The sequence below is a fragment of the Gobio gobio genome, assembly GCF_949357685.1.
Source record: "Gobio gobio genome assembly, chromosome: 7".
Taxonomy (NCBI): domain Eukaryota; kingdom Metazoa; phylum Chordata; class Actinopteri; order Cypriniformes; family Gobionidae; genus Gobio; species Gobio gobio.
Window position 1 is genome coordinate 8,075,272 of NC_137103.1, and position 24,088 is coordinate 8,099,359.

Here is a 24,088-nt window from a genome sequence, read left to right on the forward strand (position 1 = left end):
AAATGCAAATTAATTACTTAATCATACAATGTGATTTTCTGTATTTTTGTTTTAGATTCCGTCTCTCACAGTTGAAGAGTACCTATGATACAAATTACAGACTTACATGCTTTGTAAGTGGGCAAAATCAGCAGTGTATCAAATACTTGTTCTCCCCACTTTATGTTTAGACAAAATATTTCTGTTAATGTTTTGTTTTTGTTTGTTTTTTACGTGGGATTATATACCTGTGCTTTTATTTAATATTTTTATTCCTATTTTTTCTGTTTCTTTTTTCTCTCTCTTTCATTTTAGTTTTTTGTGTTTGTTATATTTGATGCTCTTTTCTTGTTTTTAGGTTGACTTTTTAACATTTCTGTCAAGGGTCAGCAGAATAAAATTAGCCCTTTGGGCTAACTCTGGCACATTTACATTCGTGTTTATTAATGTGTACAGCCCCTGTAAACAAAATAAACTAAACTAAGAGCTGCATGGATCCAATATACACATGTGTTTTCTTTCTCAACTGCTCAGTCCACCGCTCACTCCTCCCTTTCAGAGCACATAGAGAAGCTACGGTGGCTGACACAGGACAAAGATGTGGTCGTCTGAGACAGCAGAGAGTGACTAGCGCTCTGTAGAGAAGTTTGTCCCTTTAGAGCCACTGTAGAAACATGGCAGCGGCTTCACTGTAAGGGACCCGCGGTGTGTGTAGATAGAAACGGCTCATTCTAAGGTAATAAAAACGTAACGGCTCATTATATAAGGTCTTTATACAACACTGAAAACATCGTTATGTATATTATACTGCATTTCTGTCAATAGATCCTCATAAATACTACACACTGCACCTTTAATGGTGCGTTCACACCAGACGCGACTTGCGTGAATAGATCACGCTATTCGTAGTTGGACGCTTGAAAATTGTGAGTTTACTCTTTCATTCGCGGGTGACATTCGCTTAACAACAGATGCAAATACGCGTGATTGAAGGGACTTCTGCCAGCCGGCTCATCGTGAAATGGCTGACGTAAAATTACCCGGAACAATTTGTCCCAGGAACTTTTTTCCCGGAAACTTTTTTTCCCTCAGACCTGCTGCTGTCTGCGTTTCCATTGCGATCTAAAGTACCGTGAAGATCAACTTTCCAGAGCCCACTGGATTTCGTCCTCTGCAAATAAACTTAATAAAGCCTGAACCTGAACTGATTTTGTCCTCATTGTTGTCACTACTAGAGCAAGGTCCTGATTGGTTAACGTGGCGCGAATATCCACCAAAGTTCAGATTTTTCAACTTGCGTGATTCGCCTCATTCGTGTGAATCTATTCGCATCTTTGCCTTGACTTACCATGTAAATCACTCGCGCGATACACTTCATTCGCCTCTGGTGTGAACGCACCATAACTGACTGTGTTTACGAGAATATTTTTTACATATTTTTGTGTGTATTTGTCCGTTCAAGTGCAAAAAGACAAAAGAAAATAGTCACACACTATTGAGTATGAGACGCGGCTTTCTGTGCGTACGCTTTGGATGTGTGTGTGTGTAGCACAGAAAACAGCGCGCAAGTCTTCTTGCTCTTGAATGGTTCAAGTCATAATAAACTTCAAACAAAGGAATCCATAAGAGGAACTTTTAATTTGATAACAAGTATCCGATTCCTGACCTTAAGTAGGCTATCCAATTCCAGAAGTGGAATCGATTTTCAATTCCCAGCCCAAGGACTGACAGAAAGCTGAGAAGCAGCAAGCAAATCAGATTGGATCTATTTCAAACAGGCCCTTGTGATCTACACTTTGGTGATATAAACTGTTAGTAAGGAGTTAAGTTTTGTGACTATCCAAAACATGCTGTATAACTGCGTATAACATAATAATAAATAAGTCTACATATATGGGACTGGGCCCTCATGCACAGTGTGGAAAGTAATCTGCATATGTAGATTTACAGTTGTTTAAAAAAACATCAGGTACCACAAACCTTTATATAGCCTAAATTTAACTGGAAATTTGAATATGTGTGGTTTGCATAGAAATACATTAAAAGTAGGCCATTGCAGAAAATGTCTGGATGCAAACCAAAGGATCCGTTTTTTGTTTAAACACCCAAATGCAAAGCCACTGATAAAAATCAGAAGACACGTCAGTGTAAAAAAAGAGCGTCTGTTGCAATGTGTGCTGTCTGTTTGAATAAAGGCCATCTCTATATTTGCACAGCTCTCTCAATCTGGCATCCCTGGCGTGACCCTGTGGCCCAGATAGGAGAACCTACAATTCCGTGGATTCGATTGGACGGTTAGCTCGGTACATGCTCCGGCAGCCAATGGCGTGAAGGGGGCGTGTCCACGCGCATGACAGCCAGCCGACACTACAGGAATCGGCCAGCCATTCACACACAGCGGGTTTGAAGCGCATCTTTGTAACATCTGCAACCATGTCTGAGGTCAGTATGAACTAACTCGACGCTTTTGTTTGACTCGAGGGTATTTGAGCCTTGCAGTGAGCTGTATTTATAACTATTGCTGGTAAAGAAGACGACATGGCGCTGTTAGTATTGGGCCCACGTGAATTGGTTAGCATGTTATAGGTTATAAAGAATATTAGTGATTGACCTCGATCGAGAGGGGCAAAAAGCGCATTTCACAATTAATGTAGTAAATGACACTGGAGGGCATGAAATACTGTACGCGTGCAGCCCTCGAGAGCGCGCGCCGTGTACGAGGGTGTGGCGCGTGACCGTAACTGCGCTATAATAATACAGAGCGAGCGCTTTTGTTCCGCTAGTTTTTTTTTATTTATTTTTTATTTTTTATACAACACCTAGAGATGGTTTACCCCCGATATCTTGCAGTGTGACTCGAATGGCCTTCACAAATGGTGTTAGAGATGGTGATAGCCTCAGTCACCATTCGTTTTCATTGTATGGGAGAAAATACGCAATAAAAAGTGGAAGGTGAAATTATTACAGCTTGTCTCCACCACAGAATTAACCAAAAAAATGCATTGCAAAATGTTACCTCACAATTCTGACTTTTTTTTAAGTTAGAATTGCATGATATAAAGTCCCAATTGTGATAAATACATTTAGAATTGCTAATTGGGACTTTATATCATGCAATTCTGACTTTTTTCCTCACAATTGCCAGTTATAAATTTATAATTGCTAGATGTAAATTTGCAATTACGAGAAAAAAAAGTTAGAATTGCGTGATATAAAGTCGCAGTTGCTATAAATATAGTATTGCAAGATGTAAACTCGCAATTGCGAGGGGAAAAAAGTAATTATTGCATGATATAAAGTAGGGCGGTTTAACGATTAATCACGACTAATCGCATCCAAAATAAGTTTGTGTTTACATAATATATCTGTGTGCTGTGTATAATTATGTATATTTGAATACACACGCATACATTTGTATATTTTAGAAAAAGTTGCATGTATATACTGTATATATATATTTATATCATTTATATTATATATAAATATTTTATGTATAGATATATATTTTTCTTAAATATACCTATGCATGTGTGTGTGTGTGTGTGTGTGTGTGTGTGTGTGTGTGTGTGTGTGTGTGTGTGTGTGTGTGTGTGTGTGTGTGTGTGTGTGTGTGTGTGTGTATTTATATAAACATAATAATTATACACAGCACACACAGATATATTATGTAAACACAAACTTTTATTTTGGATGCGATTAGTCGCGATTAATCGTTAAACAGCCCTAAAATAACATCAGAATTATGTGATTATAAAGTCGCAATTGTGATAAATACATTCAGAATTGCTAATTGCGACTTTATATCAAGTAACTCACGTAACTTTTTTCCTCACAATTGCGAGTTATACATTTATAATTGCTAGATGTAAACTCGCAATTGCGGAAAAAAGGTAATAATTGCATGATATAAAGTAGGGCGGTTTAATGATTAAGCATGACTAATCGCATCCAAAATAAAAGTTTGTGTTTACATAATATATCTGTGTGTGCTGTGTATAATTATTATGTATATTTGAATACACACACATATATGTATAAATTTTACAAATAGTTGTATGTATATAATGTATGTATATATATATATATAATTTATATTTATATTATATATAAAATATTGTATGTATAAATATATATTTTTTTTCTTAAATATACACATGCATATGTGTGTGTGTGTGTGTGTGTATTTATACATAATAATTATACACAGCACACATATATATTATGTACACACAAACTTTTATTTTGGATGCGATTAGTCACGATTAATCGCTAAACAGCCCTAAAATAACATCAGAATTACGTGATATAAAGTCTCAATTGTGATACATTCAAAATTGCTAATTTCGACTTTATATCACGTAACTCTGTTTTCCACAATTTCAAGTTATAAATTTAGAGTTGCGTGATATAGTCACAATTGCGAGAAAAAAGTTATAATTGCATGATATAAAGTCAGAATTACGAGATATAAAGTCCCAAATGCAATAAACACATTTAGAATTGCTAGATGTAAACTCTCAATTGCAAGAAAAAGTCAGAATTGCGAGATAAAAAAGTCAGAATTGCGAGATAAAAAGTCAGAATTGCGAGATAAAAAGTCAGAATTGCGAGATAAAAAGTCAGAATTATCTTTCAAATTGTTTTATTCCATGACAGAAACAAGCTTCCATACGTTATACTTGTCATCGCATTCTGTTGTTTTCTCTGAAAAACTTCTTAAAAGTTTGGAAGGACATGATCGATGATGCCAGGAAGTTACTTTCGGGATGAACTAAACCTTCATAATAATTTAACACTGAGGAATGTGGAAACTGCGGCAGGTTGTTGCTATTCTGACCCGTGAACCGTGTGTGTGTAAGCGCCCTCTCTCGCCACAGTGTCATTCATTGCTCAACAGCCGGACGTGTTGGGAAGTTTTCAAATCAACTAAAATGTACTTTAACTCCATGATCTTAGAGCTTTTATAAAATGCCGACTGCATTGGTTAAGTTGGAAGGAGAGTTACTTTAGCATTAGAGCATTTTTTTACACATGAAAAGTAATGCGTTAAATACGTTAACGTTCTTCTCCAAAAATACTTGTCAGTTAAAGTTGTGCGAAACGTCTTTTAACCAGCTTGTAGTCCTAATGCAGACTGAAATCTGATATGGGGTTGCCATGGTAACACTGAGGTTTACTGTAACAGGAAGATGGACCCACAGAAGTTGAGGAGCATTGGTGTGCATGTCACGTAATCAGGGCAAAGAATCGCAGGCACAGTAAAGTGTGTGTAAGAGGAACAGAGTTTGACCCGTGATTAGAGAGCTGCTAAAAGCCTTCATTATTGTGTGGTTACGTAATCGCTTCATGTCTCCCACCAGCACTGTGAAGCAAGACTAATGTGAAATGGCCATGACTAAACTCTTTTCAGTCTGTTTTGTGAGAAGTAAGAACGAGAGCTGAATGCAGATATGGATGTAGAGGAGTTTTAGAGCAGGGTCCAGATTTAATGAGGCTTGGGGGAATAATATTCTCTCATGCAGTCACATTAATATCACAAACAAATCTTATCCGTCGCTGTAGATTCTGTTGCACCACAAAATACGTCATTACACCAGAGTTGTGAATTTGGTGAGATATGTTTCTAACCACCTATTTTTATGCAAATTTTGGAATATTGCACACAAAAATGATGCGCTCATTTGAGGCAGATCATTGTTTTTATCTGATAAGAAGACATGCGCATAAACTACGATGGAAACACATTTGCAGAATAAAACACAAACCTCAGGTGACTTTGCCTCAGCAGAGGCTGTGATTGGATAACTGGACTAACCAGCGGACCAGTGTTCATTTTGACAGCAAATTTAGATTTAGTTTCAGTCATAGTCTTTTGACTAAAATGCCATTTAGTTTTAGTCATATTTTAGTCACCTGAATAATTTTTAGTTTTAGTCGAATACAATCTAATGAGTTTAGTTCAATTGTAATGCATTAATTGAGCATTTAAGCATCTCATAACCAACTGTTACTGAATACATCATAATTGTGTTTTTGACATAAAAAATACATGAAAGAGCTCAATTGACTTTTTTTGTTTGTTTTTTAAAAACATCTGTAGTTTTTATAATTTTGCATTTGCTATAGTTAGTATATCAGGTTATTTAAGTCTTTTCTATTTTTAATTTCAGTTAACATTGATTTCAAGTACTAATGATTTTTTAATGGTTTTAGTGAACTATTATAACCCTGATACTTTATTGAATAATGTGTCAAATACTGTTCTTAGTCTTTCCTCCTGACTATGAATTAAATGGGAATGACATTAGATAGTTTATTGTGTAACCAAAACGTATAAATAATGTGTGACTTTTAATTATAAACAAGCTGGAAATACACCGGGACTCTTATTTTGAAATGGATGCGCCTGCAGACATATTTTGAGTTGGACGCAATTTAATTTATGAGTTGACCACGAAGTCGTAAATACCAGTGGGAAGTTGGGGATTTTCTTTAAGCCCCGATCTGTACGAGTTGGGGGCGTGTCAGTGAGAAACATGGTGGAATCAATGGATGCAACGTCTGTAGTTGAATATAACGGGCATGGCTGTCAGAAGCAAATAAAAATTTGAATTTTTTTACTGGAGTAGATGCCATTTACATTAAGTACACCTTGTTTGCTAAACGTCTGGTTGGACAAGACAAGATTACGGAAATCACGTCATCATTGAGAGCAGCAATAGTGTAGGGGTGAGACGCATGGCATCAAGTTTTGACTCAAATCAACCCGCGGTTCGAATCCGCCTTTTGCTGAACTCACTCTACTCCCTTTTCCCATCACATATCAGATTGGAAAGGCATTTCTTTTCAATAAAAATGAAGAAAATATTAGAGAAGTGGAAATAAAGCGTCTAACGTGTTTAATAATCAGTATTTATCAGTTAGGGGTAACAGACATGTGCTGAATTAGAGATGATAAAAGTGAGTGGGACCAATATCATTGGTCGTAAAAAGTGGGTGGGTCTTGTTAAAAAAGTAAAAGATGAAAACTCACCTGATGTGCAGTCTTTGTTCTTCATTTTCTGTAAGCAGAGTTAACAAACATTGCTGTAGGCCTGTTTTCGTGAAATTCATTAAAAGAGGGTACACCGCCATCTTGCTCCGACCAAAGAGACTTGAAACACGAATTCTCACCTCGTAAATACCAACATCCCAGGAGGACTTGAACGCATGGTATTACTATATAAACATGGGAAAGTAAACATCAAATGAGCTCATCTGTTACACAGGACATCTGACTGGATCTCCTCCCTAACATTGTCGTCTCGTTTTTATTTGTTGACAAAAATGACAGTAGATTTTCGTCCGTTTTTTTCATCCAAAAATGTTTTTTATTTAGTTGTCGTCAAGGAAATGAACACTGCAGCAGACCAATGGCATCGCAGCATCTCAAATGTTAGTTTGGAGGCCCGAGTTGAAGTCTGTGATCAGAATGATTTGGTTTAATTCCCTTAGAAGCGTCGAACATGAGCGCGTTTATCGTGTTTCGTCTGCCGCTCTGAGACGCATTTATAAGCCCGACTGCAGCAACTTCCATTTTTATTCCTGATATTTTGCACCAATTTCCCAAGAAGGGACAGTTTTGTTCACAATGTTTTGCACATGGGATGGAAACGGTGCTTTATTCACAAATGTTTTATGCCATATTCCAATTTTGCAAGTTGAATTCGTAACTTTGGATGGAAACATAGCCAGTAGGCCAGTCCTTAGAAAGTTACCCTAACTTAAAGTGATCTCAATCTCAGGATTGCTGACTGATTGTCCACATGACGCATGGTCATGCTGTTGGTGTTTCACAGGCCGAGTTCCAGAAAGCAGCAGAGGAGGTCAAACAGCTGAAAGCGAAACCAGCGGACGCTGAGATGCTGGAAATTTACAGTCTGTACAAACAGGCCACCGTAGGAGATGTTAACACAGGTGAGCTTTTCCTCAAACCCATAAACGTGGCTTAAGTTTGTCTATAAAAATAAATTGCAGCTGTTTAAAAAGTGTGTGTGTTTCCTTTCAGCTCGACCGGGCATGTTGGACTTCACCGGCAAGGCCAAATGGGATGCCTGGGAGGCAAAGAAAGGTCAGTTTCTCCTTTCAGTTTCGCGATTTCAAAATAAAAGTTTGAACTTTGCTATGCAATTACTGCAGCTCACTATGTGTGTGTGTCTCCCTCTCCATCTGCTTTTCTTCTCTTGCACATTTCAGGTATGAGTAAGGATGATGCTGTGAAAGCGTACATCGCTAAGGTAGAGGAGCTGAAAGGGAAATACGGGATCTAACAGACGGAGCCCGTCACAGCCAGCCTGCCTTTACCTGTACTGCTGTCATATAAAGCGCCTTCAGGCCTCAGCGTGTCCCGTGCAGGAGGGCATTACGGTTACGCTGTAGCACGCAGACTCTGTTCTGTGTGAGAGAATAAGCACATTCCTCGCAGGCCAAGAGAAATCTATCACCAGCAACCATGTGTAGTGAAAAGCCCTAATGAATGCAATGCCATAAAATCACTTTTTCAAAAACCCTGTGTTTTCTGACAAGCACTGATGAAGAAAAACATGTTGGATTTCCGTTCTTTTTTAAGCGAGACCCCTTTGGAAGATTTTGTGATTAAAAAATGACCTGATCAAATAATCAAATGCATTTACTGTGTGTGTTGAATTTAATGTGCATTAATAATGAATCGTTTTGCTGAGATGTTATTTATCGTCGTTCCCATTACACAAGACTAGAGTTAGTAATGTAGCCAGTGCTTGATATTATCAGTCATTCGAGGGTCACATCACCCGACCAGACATTCACAAACACATGAGGGCGTTAAAATATCCTCTCCATCCACTGGGATCATGTGGTGGATGGTGTAAAAACAGAGGAACATGTTGAATTGAACTATGTGCCCCTTTCAGAGTTTTTATTTATTCATTTTAATCCCAACTAATGTCTTTTCCTCAGTCTGAAGCGGGATCTCTTTGCTAGAGAGAATAGATTTCATTATGTTTTGGGTCACCTCAACAGGACTTTGGCCGGTCAATAATGATAATCAGTAGTTTAATCTGTGAGCATTGTTAGCAAATTTGCTAACAATGCTCACAGATTAAACTACTGATTATCATTATTGACTGGCCAAAGTCCTGGCCGGTATTATCCAAAGATAATATTCTGAGTTTAAAGGAACACGCCACTATTTTTGAAAATAGTTCATTTTCCAACTCCCCTAGAGTTAAACATTTGAGTTTTACCGTTTTTGAATCCATTCAGCCGATCTCCAGGTCTGGCGGTAGCACTTTTAGCATAGCTTAGCATAGATCATTGAATCTGATTAGACCGTTAGCATCTGATATTACAATGATATTACACAGCGCCTGAAAATAGTCCCCAGCACTCTCTGTGTAAGCAGGTTGTCATGTTGGTTATCTTGACAGAAGTTAGCCTATTTTCAGGCGCTGTGTAATATCATTGTAATATCAGATGCTAACGGTCTAATCAGATTCAATGATCTATGCTAAGCTATGCTAAAAGTGCTACCGTCAGACCCGGAGATTGCCTGAGTCCTTTAACGCCTAACGCACTCCTGATAACAACAACTAAGTCAATTTGACTAATTACTACTTATAGGCCTACTACTAGTGACAATTACATTTTAACTACTTAAAATAAGCCATTTTACTATAGTGTCTAGAGAAAAATATATTGGTGATAATGTTAAAATAGTTCTAGCAACCTAAAACTGGAAAAAAAGTTTAATATGAACAGAACATGGATATACTACTGTCAATATTATTAAAAATGTATAACTGCTAGTTACCATAAATCTTTTTTAGGAATAAATGTTCAAACATTTTACCTTATGCAGGTAAAAGGCGCTTTCCACACACTAAAATTTGTGAAAGGTTTAGGCAACACACTATGCGTGTGCGTATATAGCCTAAATATATATATATATATATATATATATATATATATATATATATTATTATTATTATTATTATTATTTATTTTTATTTTTTTATTAATTATTTTAATGTACTTAATATAGGCCAACTTTTAGGATTTGTATAATGTTAAAACGTTTCCAAGACGTTGTGGTCTTTATAGCTAAAATAAAGAAAAATAAGTCGTTTCGTTTTATAAAAATCCTGTAAGACAAAAAATGTGTGAAGTTGGAGAAACTCTTGGACTGATTCTACCTCTCGCATAATATCTGATTCCTTTACCGAATAGCTTCCGTGACCGGAACACTAACGAGCACGAGCACCCGTGAGCTGCGTGTGTAAGGAGCAAAGACTGAACTACTTCAGTTAATGTTACACTCAAATATACTGTACTTTCGACTGGAGCTGACTTGGCTTCTTCGTCTCGCTTCTCCTGGTCTGTTGACATCAATATGACGGCAATACAAATCAGGGTAATGCCTTTAAAATGTTTATTTTACGTTTGGGATTCAATTTTACATATGGATTAAAGGGCAATATATAGACTATTTAACGCAAGCTCACAATCGACTGTGGTATTTCAGAACAACAATGGAGGCTTATTATAGATGTTCGTGATCGGGGAAATGTACTTTTATTATTTGCAAAAAATTGGCCTACTGTTTTTTTAATACTAAACAGCATATTTAGCAGGTAAATATGCAGATTTAAAACACTGAATTTTGCAGCCGTCTGGCAGCTTTCAATCAGAAAATCTCAGGGATATAAGTAACCTGCTAAAGCTGTCACTGAGACGGTAGGTACATCTCACCGTATTTACCCATAAAGGGTGCATATTAGTACCTAAATTATACATATTTATGGGTCATTCCTGGGATATTCGGTAATATTTCAGTCCCCCAGACTTTTTAAAATGGTGGTTCACCAAAATGAAATATTAAACGCTTTTCACAATACTTTGGTATGTTATTTTAATCAATAACAATATAATAATTACTGCATTCAAATAATGTCTTATAAAATAATATTCATTTCTAGTGTACACTTAGCATTTTGTCATGTCCCTGAGGCACTTCACTGAATTTGTACTTAGAAAATATTTAACAAAATGTGCAGTTTCTTGCATTTTTGGCAATGTTGTAAGTGATATGTGTTTCTTGTGAAAAAATGAAAAGAAAAAAATGAAAAATAAGATATTTTATTTAAAAAAACACAGACTATAAAGTAATGTCCCTCAGTCTGAACTCAACCCCATCACGCCAACCATTCTCCACCCATAATCATTTCTAAGTCTCCACCCAGTGACATCATTTACCAGAAATGACATCATTCAGGTCTCTGGTGCAGAAGATGGTAAGTAGTATCATAATATTTATTCATATTTTTGAGCGTATTATTGTCAGGGAGGGTGCTGTCAAGATGGCAGAGATGGCAGCCACATCAGCAGCAGAAACACAGTGTTGTGAATGCACATGTGTTGGTCCAGAAAGAAGGGCACAATATGAGAAAGAGAAATAAATATAAAATTGAAGACAAAGCCTCCCTTCTTCAACCCCATCACACTATTCTCAACCTTGTCACATTAATATTTTTTAAGAAAATAGGGAAGACAATTAAAAATGAAAGCATTTCCTGCTGATTACCACCTCCTGACTTGTAAAGGACTAACACAATAAAGTTGTGGTTTTAGTTAAACATCTAAATTGAACATGTTTTTTATTACAAAAATAAAGACAACAGACAGACAATTTGTTTATTTTTAACTTCAGGCCCATAAAAATGTGAAATTATCATAAATGTTACATTTGCAGTTGTTATGAGGGACACATAAGCAGTAGGTAGATGTTTGTTTTATAGCTTGTTTTGGGTAAAATCCTTTTGAAACGTTACAGGGTTGAGAATAAAAGGTGTTTAAATCTGGGCCCGTATTCATAAAGATTCTTAATGCAAAGAGTAGCTCCTAGTGACAAAATTCTAAGAAAATTTTTAGAAATGTGGGCGTTTACTCTTAAAATTAACTAAAAAATCCTAGTAAAGAAAAAAGTAATTCAGAAAGCATCTTAACCCTTAAAAGAGGTCTTAAGGTCAAATTTGTTAAGAGCACGGACGAGGACTTTTAAGAGGCTTAAGAGTTTCTTTAGCAGCGGAGAAAATGCAGAAAGACGAAGAGGGAGAAGAAATGTGTTGCAGACGATGGATGACACTGACAGTGACTTAATAAGACACTATAGATTAGATGGTGCAGGGATCATGTTTGTTGCATTAAATCCAACTTTCAAACCACCAAATAAATAGACATGCCAGCAATCAGTGTAATTGGAAAGAGTGGAACAATGTTTATAATTCTAAGCCAATCAAATACCTTATAGGAAATTAACAGCATGGTAAATAATAAAAGGATTTATATACACTGAAATTTTTTTTTTGTTGAATATACAAAAAAATTATCTCAATTTAAACAAAAACACATGCAATTCCCATAAAACGAATTATTTTTTTCAAATTAAAATCAAAAAACTACATTTAAATTATTTAAACGAGCACAAATTAATTATGCTTAATTTAATCGGGCCATAATAATTTTTTTCAGTGTACATATATATAATGTGTGTGTGTGTGTGTGTGTGTGAGTGAGAGAGAACGGTAAAATTGGACAATTTGCGCTTGTAATTTCAAAGTGAAGGCTTAGAATAGATCCTATACTTAAAAGCGCTCCTTTTTTCCCCTTTTTGGACAACCAACCAATCACAGTCTTCAAAAGACTGTGTCATACGTAGCAACGGGGTCAGCCCCGCCTCTTCACTAAGATAAAAGTTTTTGTATTTTCCTTGCTCAGAGTTGCTCTTAGATCGGTCCCGAATAGCTCTTAAGCTAAGACTCCTACGTAAAAGTTTTTAAGCTAAATTAGGAGTTCCCCTTCGAGGGAACTCGAACTGCGTCGTCGAGTGACAACACTCTGGGAACGCCCACAGCGTTACGCATCTGAAGTATGAATGAAATCAAGCCAATCTGATTGGTGGTGCGTCGTGACGTAGTAGATGACGGCATACCCGGAAGATACAAAAAGGAAGCTGATGCAAACACACACTAGCTTTTTTGCTCTTCAGCGAAGCGCTATATGTAAAAATTGTCTGTCTATTTGGTGTTGTTTGTCACATATATCCAAGTACAAGATGGCTAGTGAGCAACAGTTCACAAGGTGTGTGCACCCGTGTCCGCGATTCCTTTCGGGCACGGACACACACCTTTTGTGTGTACAATGCCTGGGCGTGCAGCACGCTAAGGCGGCTCTCGAGGGAGCCGCCTGTAGCGAGTGTGAGAAGCTGCCGCTCAGGGTGTTGCGCTCACGGCTGGCTGTGTTCGGCGAGACCGGCCAAGCCTGCGAGCCCCAGGGTTCTGGGCCCGCTGTTGCTGAGGCACGGCGGCGCCGTAGATCATGGGGCTCGCAGCGGGACCTCGTGACGGGATATGGGACTGCTGAGGCACCTTCCCTATCCTCGTCCGAGGATTCCGATGTTCTCCCGCCCCGTGCGGAAGCCCGCGATGCGGCTTCTTCCCGCGGGGTGGAGAACCCGATGCTTCAGCTATCTGGCTCTGAGGAGTCGGATGTGCTGAGCGTCGAGGCGGGTACAGTGGAGCCTGAGCCATCGCTTCACGCACCCGCTCCAGAGGAGCTAGTGGAGGTTTTGTCCCGCGCCGTGGCCAAGTTAAACATCCATTGGCCACAGGAAGAACCGGAAATCCAGCCGCCCAGTAAGCTGGATGAACGGTTCTTCAGGCGCAAGCCTCAACCTCCACGCCGGGGTCTGCCTTTTTTCCCGGACCTACACAATGAGTTGTGTAGGTCTTGGGATAAACCCTATTCGGCCAGATTAACCAGCCCTCCAGTACTCGACTTCGGTAACGTGCTGGGGGCGGCCGAACAGGGTTATGGGACACTGCCTAGGGTAGAGGAGGCTCTCGCGAGCTACCTTTCTCCCGAGGCCGCTTCGTCCCTGAAGACCCCGGTATTGCCCGCCAAACCAGCGCGCGATACATCAGCGCTGGTTGGGAGGGCATATATGGCGGCTGGGCGGGCTGGTAGTTGCCTGCACACTATGGCGGTGTTGCAGGCCTACCAGGCCGACCTCCTCAAGGAGCTCGACGAGGGCGGGGGCCCGTCTCCGGACGATATCCTCGAACTCAGGAAGGCCACCGATTTGTCTCTCCGCATCGCCAAGGAGACGGCCCGTTTCATCGGCCGCTCCATGGCAGGTATGGTGTGTGTGGAGAGGCATCTTTGGTTAAACCTGTCGGGGATGAAGGAGAGAGAGAAACACTTTCTCCTGGATTCCCCGGTCTCGCCTTCTGGGCTTTTCGGCGGTGCGGTTAACACCGTCGTCGAGAGGTTCCAGGAGGTGAGAAAACAGGCGGCGGCCTTCCAGCAGTATCTCCCTCGTCGATCCAGCTCTTCGGGGAAGGCTGTCTCAAAGGGACAGCCTCGGCCGTCTGCTAGCTCCTCGCACCGGCAGGTGCAGAAGGAGAGCGTTGCTTCTCGCGCCCCTCCTGAGGGAGCTTGGCAAAAGAGGCGGCGCTCTCGTGGCAAGCCTTCAGAGCCTAAGGTCGATCTGAGGACCGTCCTTCAGGCGAAGAAGGCTGCCACTAAGCGGTCCTAGCTGCGGCTGGATCGCTCAGAGCTGCCCCCCCCCGGGTTGGAACGACCAAGGTCGTCTTCCCCCCGGAGCTCTCGGGAGATCAGTGCTGTGTTCCCGCCGTCACAGACGCTTCGGGCCTCACTGATCTCCCGCACACGCGTGCTGTCTTCGCTGCCTCCAACAGGACTTGCGGCTGGACAGCAAACGTGTGCACCCACCGAAAATCGTTCCCGACTTCTCCCTGCCGGTCAGCCGCTTCAGGGGAACGAGGCTCGGTTGACACCCGTGGCCAGCCTCGAGAGGCTGGTTCCCTTAGTAGATTATCTTGGCGCATGGACATGCCTTCCGAGTGTATCTACATGGGTCCTGCAGACTGTAGAGCTGGGTTACAGACTGCAGTTCGGTTCTCCTCCCCCGAAGTTCAACGGGGTGGTCCGGACTGTGGTCGGCCCAGAGCAGGTTCGGGTTATGGAACAAGAAGTACAGGCCCTGTTAGCCAAGGAAGCCATAGAGCGGGTTCCGTTGGCGAACAGGGAATCCGGGTTCTACAGCCGGTACTTCATAGTTCCCAAGAAGGATGGTGGGTTGCGTCCGATAATAGATCTCAGGCTTCTGAATCGGTCTCTGAGGAGATTCAGGTTCAGGATGCTCACAATTCCAGCCATCGTGAGTCAGATCCAGTCCGAGGACTGGTTCGTCACGATAGATCTAAAGGACGCATACTTCCATATTTCCATCCTTCCAACACACAGGAGGTTCCTGAGGTTCGCTTTCGGGGGCGAAGCGTACCAATATCGGGTTCTTCCCTTCGGCCTGGCACTCTCCCCTCGCACCTTCACCAAGTGTATGGATGCAGCACTGGCTCCGCTGAGACTCCAGGGCATCCGTATACTAAATTACATCGACGACTGGCTCATATTGGCCAGATCGCGCGAGATGGCGGTTCGGCATCGAGATGTCGTTCTGGCCCACATAAGGTGCTTGGGGCTGAGACTCAACACGAAGAAAAGCGTGTTGACGCCCTCCCAGAGGACCACGTTCCTGGGAGTCGTATGGGATTCCACGTCGATGCGGGCACGTATGTCTCCCGCACGCGTGGAATCCATACTGGCGAACGTCTCCAGAGTGAAGTCAGGCCGCAGCCTCACTGTGAAGCAGTTCCAGAGACTGCTGGGGCTCATGGCAGCAGCGTCCAACGTGATACCTTTTGGCCTGCTGCATATGAGACCCCTACAGTGGTGGCTGAGGGCCAAGGGGTTTTCCCCGAGGGGAAATCCGTTTCGTATGATCAGGGTAACGCGCAGATGCCTTCGTTCCCTCGTCATATGGCGGAAACCTTGGTTCCTGTCCCAGGGGCCAGTGCTGGGAGCATCATGTTGCCGGAAGGCCGTTTCAACAGATGCCTCCCTCACTGGTTGGGGCGCGGTCATGGAAGGCCGCTTTGCGAGAGGTCTGTGGGAGACCCGGCATTCTTCATGGCACATCAACTGCCTGGAGATGCTGGCGGTCTACAAGGCTCTGAGGAGCTTTTACCCGGACCTCCGTGGCCACCATGTCCTGATACGCTCAGACAACACTTCGGTTGTCGCGTATCTCAATCACCAGGGGGGTTTGAGGTCGCGCCCTCTATGCAGACTGGCGCATCAAATCCTCCTGTGGTCCCAGGGGAAGTTATCGTCCCTCAGGGCGATATACATTCCCGGGGACCAAAACCAGGGAGCAGACATCCTGTCGAGGCAGGGGCTGAGGCCCGGGGAGTGGCGACTCCACCCAGAGGTGGTGGAGGCCATGTGCGAGAGATTCGGCCCAGTGGAAGTGGACTTGTTCGCGTCTCGAGAGACGTCCCACTGTCCACTGTGGTTCTCTCTCAGGCATCCAGCCCCGTTGGGACTGGACGCCATGATGCAGACGTGGCCGAGGCTGCGTCTGTACGCATTTCCCCCGATCACTCTGCTCCCGGGAGTTCTGGAGCGGGTCCGCCGGGAGGGCATCAGCCTGCTCTTAGTAGCACCCCGGTGGCCCACTCGAGTATGGTTCTCGGACATCATAGCTCTGCTAGACGGCTCTCCGTGGCAGGTTCCTCTGAGGAGGGATCTGCTCTCTCAGGCAGGGGGCACAATATTTCACCCCCGGCCGGAGTTGTGGAGCCTCTGGGTCTGGCCCCTGAGGGGGCTCGGTACCTAGAGGCAGGCCTGTCAGCAGAGGTAGTCGAGACCTTACTCAGCTCCAGGGCTCCTTCTACCAGGAGACTGTACAGCCTCAAGTGGAACGTATTTTCCACTTGGTGTAGAGAGCGTGAGGTGGATCCAGTTAACTGCCCAGTGGCTTCAGTGCTGGAGTTCCTCCAAGATCGCTTCTCCGCTGGTCTTACCCCGTCCACCCTGAAGGTGTACGTGGCTGCCCTTGGGGCTTTCCACGCACCTTTAGGTGATGGACCTTTGGGGAAGCACCACCTGGTTGTACAGTTCCTCCGTGGGGCTCGGAGGATGAGGCCGGTAGCTCGCTCCAGAGTCCCAACCTGGGACCTGGCGGTGGTTCTGGAAGGGCTGGCTGAGGCCCCCTTCGAGCCACTGGAGCTGGCTGAGCCTAAGAACCTGACCTTGAAGGTGGCCTTTCTACTCGCCATTACCTCTCTGAGGAGAGTGGGAGATCTCCAGGCTTTGGCGGTCACGCCAACCTGCCTGGAGTTTGCCCCTGGCAGAGTAAGGGCCATTCTTCACCCTAGACCGGGTTACATTCCCAAAGTTCCATCTCAGGGAGCCCGGTCTCTGGTTCTTCAGGCTTTCCATCCCCCTCCCCACCTGACGGCGGAAGAGGGGAGACTTCATCTGCTCTGCCCGGTCAGAGCTCTGGGTATTCATCTAGAGAAGTCTTCCGATTGGAGGAGGTCAGACCAGTTGTTGGTGTGCTTTGGCTCACCCAAGAAGGGGCTGCCTGCGTCAACTCAGACGATCAGTAACTGGATCGTCCAGGCTATAGCCACGGCTTATGGGGTGCGCAATTTGCCTTCCCCCATGGCCGAGAGGGCCCATTCCACCAGGAGCATGGCTTCCTCAGTGGCCCTCCTTTCTGGCGTCTCGCTTCAAGAGGTATGCGAGGCGGCCGGGTGGGCCACCCCGCACACCTTCATACGTTTTTACAGTCTGCACCTCCCGGTGACGCCTGGTGCTCGAGTTCTTGCGTCCTGAGTGTGCCTGGGTCTCCAGCTTCACACTGGGACGTGGGGTGATTTCGGTGTGGCCTAGTGGGTATTAACGTTCCCAGAGTGTTGTCACTCGACGACGCAGTTCGAGTTCCCTCGAAGGGGAACGTCTCGGGTTATGACTATAACCCTTGTTCCCCGAGAAGGGAACGAGACACTGCGTCTCGTCGCCACACCTATCACGATTAGAGCGCTTGCTTCATCGCAAAAGAGCTAGTGTGTGTTTGCATCAGCTTCCTTTTTGTATCTTCCGGGTATGCCGTCATCTACTACGTCACGACGCACCACCAATCAGATTGGCTTGATTTCATTCATACTTCAGATGCGTAACGCTGTGGGCGTTCCCAGAGTGTTGTCACTCGACGACGCAGTGTCTCGTTCCCTTCTCGGGGAACAAGGGTTATAGTCATAACCCGAGACGTTTTCTGAGAGGACTCTTAGAATCTTTATGAATACGGGCCCTGGTCTTTAATGCCTGAGTGGGAAAATATTTTTTTTTTGGGAGGTTTGATATGTGCCTAATGATGTGGGGTGTTTAGAAAATTAATTATACACTCACCTAAAGGATTATTAGGAACACCTGTTCAATTTGTCATTAATGCAATTATCTAATCAACCAATCACATGGCAGTTGCTTCAATGCATTTAGGGGTGTGGTCCTGGTCAAGACAATCTCCTGAACTCCACACTGAATGTCAGAATGGGAAAGAAAGGGGATTTAAGCAATTTTGAGCGTGGCATGGTTGTTGGTGCCAGACGGGCCGGTCTGAGTATTTCACAATCTGCTCAGTTACTGGGATTTTCACACACAACCATTTCTAGGGTTTACAAAGAATGGTGTGAAAAGGGAAAAGCATCCAGTATGCGGCAGTCCTGTGGGAGAAAATGCCTTGTTGATGCTCGAGGTCAGAGGAGAATGGGCCGACTGATTCAAGCTGATAGAAGAGCAACTTTGACTGAAATAACCACTCGTTACAACCGAGGTCTGCAGCAAAGCATTTGTGAAGCCACAACACACACAACCTTGAGGCGGATGGGCTACAACAGCAGAAGACCCCACCGGGTACCACTCATCTCCACTACAAATAGGAAAAAGAGGCGACAATTTGCACAAGCTCACCAAAATTGGACAGTTGAAGACTGGAAAAATGTTGCCTGGTCTGATGAGTCTGGATTTCTGTTGAGACATTCAGATGGTAGAGTCAAAATTTGGTGTAAACAGAATGAGAACATGGATCCATCATGCCTTGTTACCACTGTGCAGGCTGGTGGTGGTGGTGTAATGGTGTGGGGGATGTTTTCTTGGCACACTTTAGGCCCCTTAGTGCCAATTGGGCATGGTTTAAATGCCACGGCCGACCTGAGCATTGTTTCTGACCATGTCCATCTCTTTATGACCACCATGTCCCCATCCTCTGATGGCTACTTCCAGCAGGATAATGCACCGTCACAAAGCTCGAATCATTTCAAATTGGTTTCTTGAACATGACAATGAGTTCACTGAACTAAAATGGCCCCACAGTCACCAGATCTCAACCCAATAGAGCATCTTTGGGATGTGGTGGAACGGGAGCTTCGTGCCCTGGATGTGCATCCCACAAATCTCCATCAACTGCAAGATGCTATCCTATCAATATGGGCCAACATTTCTAAAGAATGCTTTCAGCACCTTGTTGAATCAATGCCACGCAGAATTAAGGCAGTTCTGAAGGCGAAAGGGGGTCAAACACAGTATTAGTGTGTGTTCCTAATAATCCTTTAGGTGAGTGTATATAGTTAATTCCAAGTTGAAATAATACAGAATCCCAGGAATGACCCTTATAGTACCTTTGGACACTTATTGGTCAATGTCCCAGTGACATTTTGGGGGGGAGGTGCTCAAGTGAAGAAAAAAATGCACCCCTCTTTTAATTATTTATAAAAAGTAAAGTTACATAATTATTGACTATATTTTAATTAATTGCACTGTTTAACACTATTAAGCTGTATCAACAAAATCCATATTACCATTTATCAAAATCCATTTACACTGCAGTTATCATTGCCTAAATAAATAACCTGAAGGTGTGCAGTGGTATCTGGCACCAAGATGTTAGCAGCAGATCCTTTAAGTCCTGTAAGTTGTGAGGTGGGGCCTCCGTGGATGGGACTTGTTTTTTCTGCACATCCCACAGATGCTCGATTGGATTGAGATCTGGGGAATTTGGAGGCCAAGTCAACACCTCAAACTCGTTGTTGTGCTCCTCAAACCATTCCTGAAGCATTTGTGCTTTGTGGCAGCAAATTATCTGCTGAAAGAGCCACAGCCACCAGGCCATCCACGTGATGTAGAAGAACACATGATCATCAGACCAGGCCTCCTTCTTCCATTGCTCCGTGGTCCAGTTCTGATGCTCACGTGCCACTGTTGGTGCTTTGGGCGGGGTCAGGGGTCAGCATGGGCACTGGTCAGTGGCTGTGCCGCCCCATACACAACAAACTGAGATGCTCTGTGTATTCTGACACTTTTCTATCAGAACCAGCATTAACTTCTTGAGCAGTTTGAGCTCCAGTAGCTCGTCTGTTTGATCGGACCACACGGGCATCAATGAGCCTCGGCCGCCCATGACCCTGTGGCCGGTTCTCCACTGGTCCTTCATGACCCTGTGGCCGGTTCTCCACTGGTCCTTCATGACCCTGTGGCCGGTTCTCCACTGGTTCTTCATGACCCTGTGGCCGGTTCTCCACTGGTCCTTCATGACCCTGTGGCCGGTTCTCCACTGGTCCTCCATGACCCTGTGGCCGGTTCTCCACTGGTTCTTCATGACCCTGTGGCCGGTTCTCCAATGGTTCTTCATGACCCTGTGGCCGGTTCTCCACTGGTCCTCCATGACCCTGTGGCCGGTTCTCCACTGGTCCTTCATGACCCTGTGGCCGGTTCTCCACTGGTTCTTCATGACCCTGTGGCCGGTTCTCCACTGGTCCTTCATGACCCTGTGGCCGGTTCTCCACTGGTCCTCCATGACCCTGTGGCCGGTTCTCCACTGGTTCTTCATGACCCTGTGGCCGGTTCTCCACTGGTTCTTCATGACCCTGTGGCCGGTTCTCCACTGGTTCTTCATGACCCTGTGGCCGGTTCTCCACTGGTCCTCCATGACCCTGTGGCCGGTTCTCCACTGGTCCTTCATGACCCTGTGGCCGGTTCTCCACTGGTCCTTCATGACCCTGTGGCCGGTTCTCCACTGGTCCTTCATGACCCTGTGGCCGGTTCTCCACTGGTCCTTCATGACCCTGTGGCCGGTTCTCCACTGGTCCTTCATGACCCTGTAGCCGGTTCTCCACTGGTTCTTCATGACCCTGTGGCCGGTTCTCCACTGGTTCTTCATGACCCTGTGGCCGGTTCTCCACTGGTTCTTCATGACCCTGTGGCCGGTTCTCCACTGGTCCTCCATGACCCTGTGGCCGGTTCTCCACTGGTCCTCCATGACCCTGTGGCCGGTTCTCCACTGGTCCTTCATGACCCTGTGGCCGGTTCTCCACTGGTCCTTCATGACCCTGTGGCCGGTTCTCCACTGGTCCTTCATGACCCTGTGGCCGATTCTCCACTGGTCCTACATGACCCTGTGGCCGGTTCTCCATTGGTGCTTCATGACCCTGTAGCCGGTTCTCCACTGGTTCTTCATGACCCTGTGGCCGGTTCTCCACTGGTTCTTCATGACCCTGTGGCCGGTTCTCCACTGGTCCTCCATGACCCTGTGGCCGGTTCTCCACTGGTCCTCCATGACCCTGTGGCCGGTTCTCCACTGGTCCTCCATGACCCTGTGGCCGGTTCTCCACTGGTCCTCCATGACCCTGTGGCCGGTTCTCCACTGGTCCTTCATGACCCTGTGGCCGGTTCTCCACTGGTCCTCCATGACCCTGTGGCTGGTTCTCCACTGGTTCTTCATGACCCTGTGGCCGGTTCTCCACTGGTTCTTCATGACCCTGTGGCCGGTTCTCCACTGGTCCTTCCTAGGAGCACTTTTGATAGAGACTGGCCACTGCAGGCCGGGAACATCCCACAAGAGCTGCAGTTTTGGAGATGCTCTGATCCAGTCGTCTAGCCGTCACAATCTGGCCCTTGTCAAACTCGCTCAAATCCTTACGCTTGCCCTTTTTTCTGCTTCTAACACATCAACTCTGAGGACGAAATGTTCACTTGCTGCCTAATATATCCCAACCACTAACAGGTGATGAAGAGATGATCAGTGTTATTCACCTCACCTGTCATAATGTTATGCCTGATGGCTGTTCCAGGCGGGTTACATGAGCACAAGGTGATCGCCAGTATCTCACAACATTTTTAAATAGGCGCTATCTTTACAAATAAACCACAGATTTGAGCTTTAAACAACTACATTCTCGACTGAACAACTGTTAAAAATACATTTCGTGACACAATAACAGTAGTATTTTTCAATTTCGCGGCCGCACACAACCACTATGAAAAGTGCTAAAGGACGCGCGTCAATTTCGCTTCAAACGCTTGTGTTTTATGCGTGTCCATATCGCTTTGGACGCGCGAATGCATTCAAAGTTCAAGCGTCAAACTAGACGCGAATTTGACGCTCTTGAATTTGAATTTCACGTTTGGTGTGAACACAGCATTAGTGTTTTGCATATCTATGGCAACAAGACTTTTATAACGTGAATTCAGGATCGCTGTCGTGAAACACTTAAATGTTTCCCTTACCTAAGAGATTATATGCAACACCCTTGAGCTATTCTCTTAGGTAAGGGGAAATCGCCCCTTAAGTATCATACTTGAGGGAAAAACTTAAGGTGCTTTATGCAACAGGTGCTTGAGCAACACTTGGGGTCTATGTGTGCCTGGCTTGTGTACTTTTTTCTGAAAGTGACGTGTGAAACATAAGTATCATATGTTGATACAGATGCTGACCAGATTTCTTCTGTTTCTCTCTAGGTCGGGTCTGTCCCACATGGGAAGTCCGCTCCTCTATTTCTAGACGTGTTTTGCCGCAGTCTCATCATCCTGTGTACAGCTCTGTCCGTCGTCCTCTCGTCTGTCGCGGTGTGTGACGGTCACTGGCTGCTCGCCGGCGGACACATGTTCGGCCTGTGGTATTTCTGCTCGGTGGAGCAGCAGCAGAGCTCAGTGTTGGGCACCCAGAGCTTTAAAGCGTCCTCTAACTGCACCACACACCTGGAGGAGGCAGGGGTGGATGGTCTCGCTGTGGGCTTGGCGGCGTGTCGCTCTGTGATCACGCTGGCTGTGGTCAGTGCCATATTCGGACTGGAGCTGCTGGTGATGTCGCAGGCGAGCGAAGGGAGGGACTCCAGGCGGCGCTGGACTCTCGGGACACGGCTGGTGCTGCTGGCGGGGCTGATGGCCGCCGGGGGGGTCGCACTGTTTGTAATCCTGTTTGGGACATTTGCAACGCTTCTTGGGTTCACGCTCACCTTCTGGTGCCAGTTCACGGCCACCGTCCTGTTCTCCCTCAATGGATTGGCAGCGCGGCACATCCAGCATATCGAACCGCTGCTGCACTTTAGTGGACATCCTGACAAACTGCAGAAATCAGGCTTTCTCTAACAGAAGCTCTGCTCTGTGTCTGCATTCCTTTGGATCCAAGCTGAGGGATTTCGATGGGTTGTCAATAATTAGGTACACTCTTTAAAGGAACACGCCACTATTTTTGAAAATAGGCTCATTTTCCGTCTCCCCTAGAATTAAACAGTTGAGTTTTACCATTTTTGAATCCATTCAGCCGATCTCCGGGTCTGGCGGTAGCACTTTTAGCATAGCTTAGCATAGATCATTGAATCTGATTAGACCGTTAGCATCTCGCTCAAAAATGACCAAAGAGTTTTGATATTTTTCCTATTTAAAACTTGACTCTTCTGTAGTTACATTGTGTACTAAGACCAACGGAAAATGGAAAGTTGCGCTGGGGACTATATTTTCAGGCGCAGTGTAATATCATTGCGCCGCTGCACTCATGGGACGGCTAAAAGCTCTTGATTATTACGCAGGAATGAGAGTATAGTTCCTGCCATATCAGCCGAGAAAATCACAACTTTTCATTTTCCGTCGGTCTTAGTACACGATGGAACGACAGAAGAGTCCAGTTTTAAATAGGAAAAATATCAAAACTCTTTGGTCATTTTTGAGCGAGATGCTAACAGTCTAATCAGATTCAATGATCTATGCTAAGCTATGCTAAAACCAGATCCTTTAAAGCAGGGCCCAATGTAGCGGGACAATATGAAGGCATTTTCCATATGCACTCTTAAAGGTTCCAGAAGGGGGTTTTCGCAGCAATGCCATGGAAGAACCA

General features: G+C 44.4%; 2 protein-coding genes across 2 annotated transcripts; both read left to right on the top strand.

The window, feature by feature from the left end:
- Positions 1–2,303: 2,303 nt before the first annotated feature.
- Positions 2,304–8,639, top strand: dbi (diazepam binding inhibitor (GABA receptor modulator, acyl-CoA binding protein)). The gene is made up of 4 exons (XM_079821104.1): positions 2,304–2,421; positions 7,818–7,935; positions 8,027–8,089; positions 8,215–8,639. Exons 1-4 carry the CDS (start codon positions 2,413–2,415, stop codon positions 8,286–8,288), a joined length of 264 nt encoding a protein of 87 aa, XP_079677230.1. The 5' UTR covers positions 2,304–2,412; the 3' UTR covers positions 8,289–8,639.
- Positions 8,640–11,255: 2,616 nt separating this feature from the next.
- Positions 11,256–23,343, top strand: tmem37 (transmembrane protein 37; the record flags this gene model as incomplete). Its single annotated transcript, XM_079820633.1, has 2 exons — positions 11,256–11,288; positions 22,714–23,343. The coding sequence occupies 2 exons, from the start codon at positions 11,256–11,258 to the stop codon at positions 23,341–23,343; spliced, it is 663 nt and encodes a 220-aa protein (XP_079676759.1).
- Positions 23,344–24,088: the final 745 nt, after the last annotated feature.

What these genes read in the sequence shown, in the direction of transcription:
- dbi (XM_079821104.1), top strand. An exon ending in CGTAGGAGATGTTAACACAG is followed by an intron (nt 7,936 to 8,026) that starts GTGAGCTTTTCC and finishes GTTTCCTTTCAG; the next exon opens with CTCGACCGGGCATGTTGGAC. An exon ending in TGCCTGGGAGGCAAAGAAAG is followed by an intron (nt 8,090 to 8,214) that starts GTCAGTTTCTCC and finishes TGCACATTTCAG; the next exon opens with GTATGAGTAAGGATGATGCT.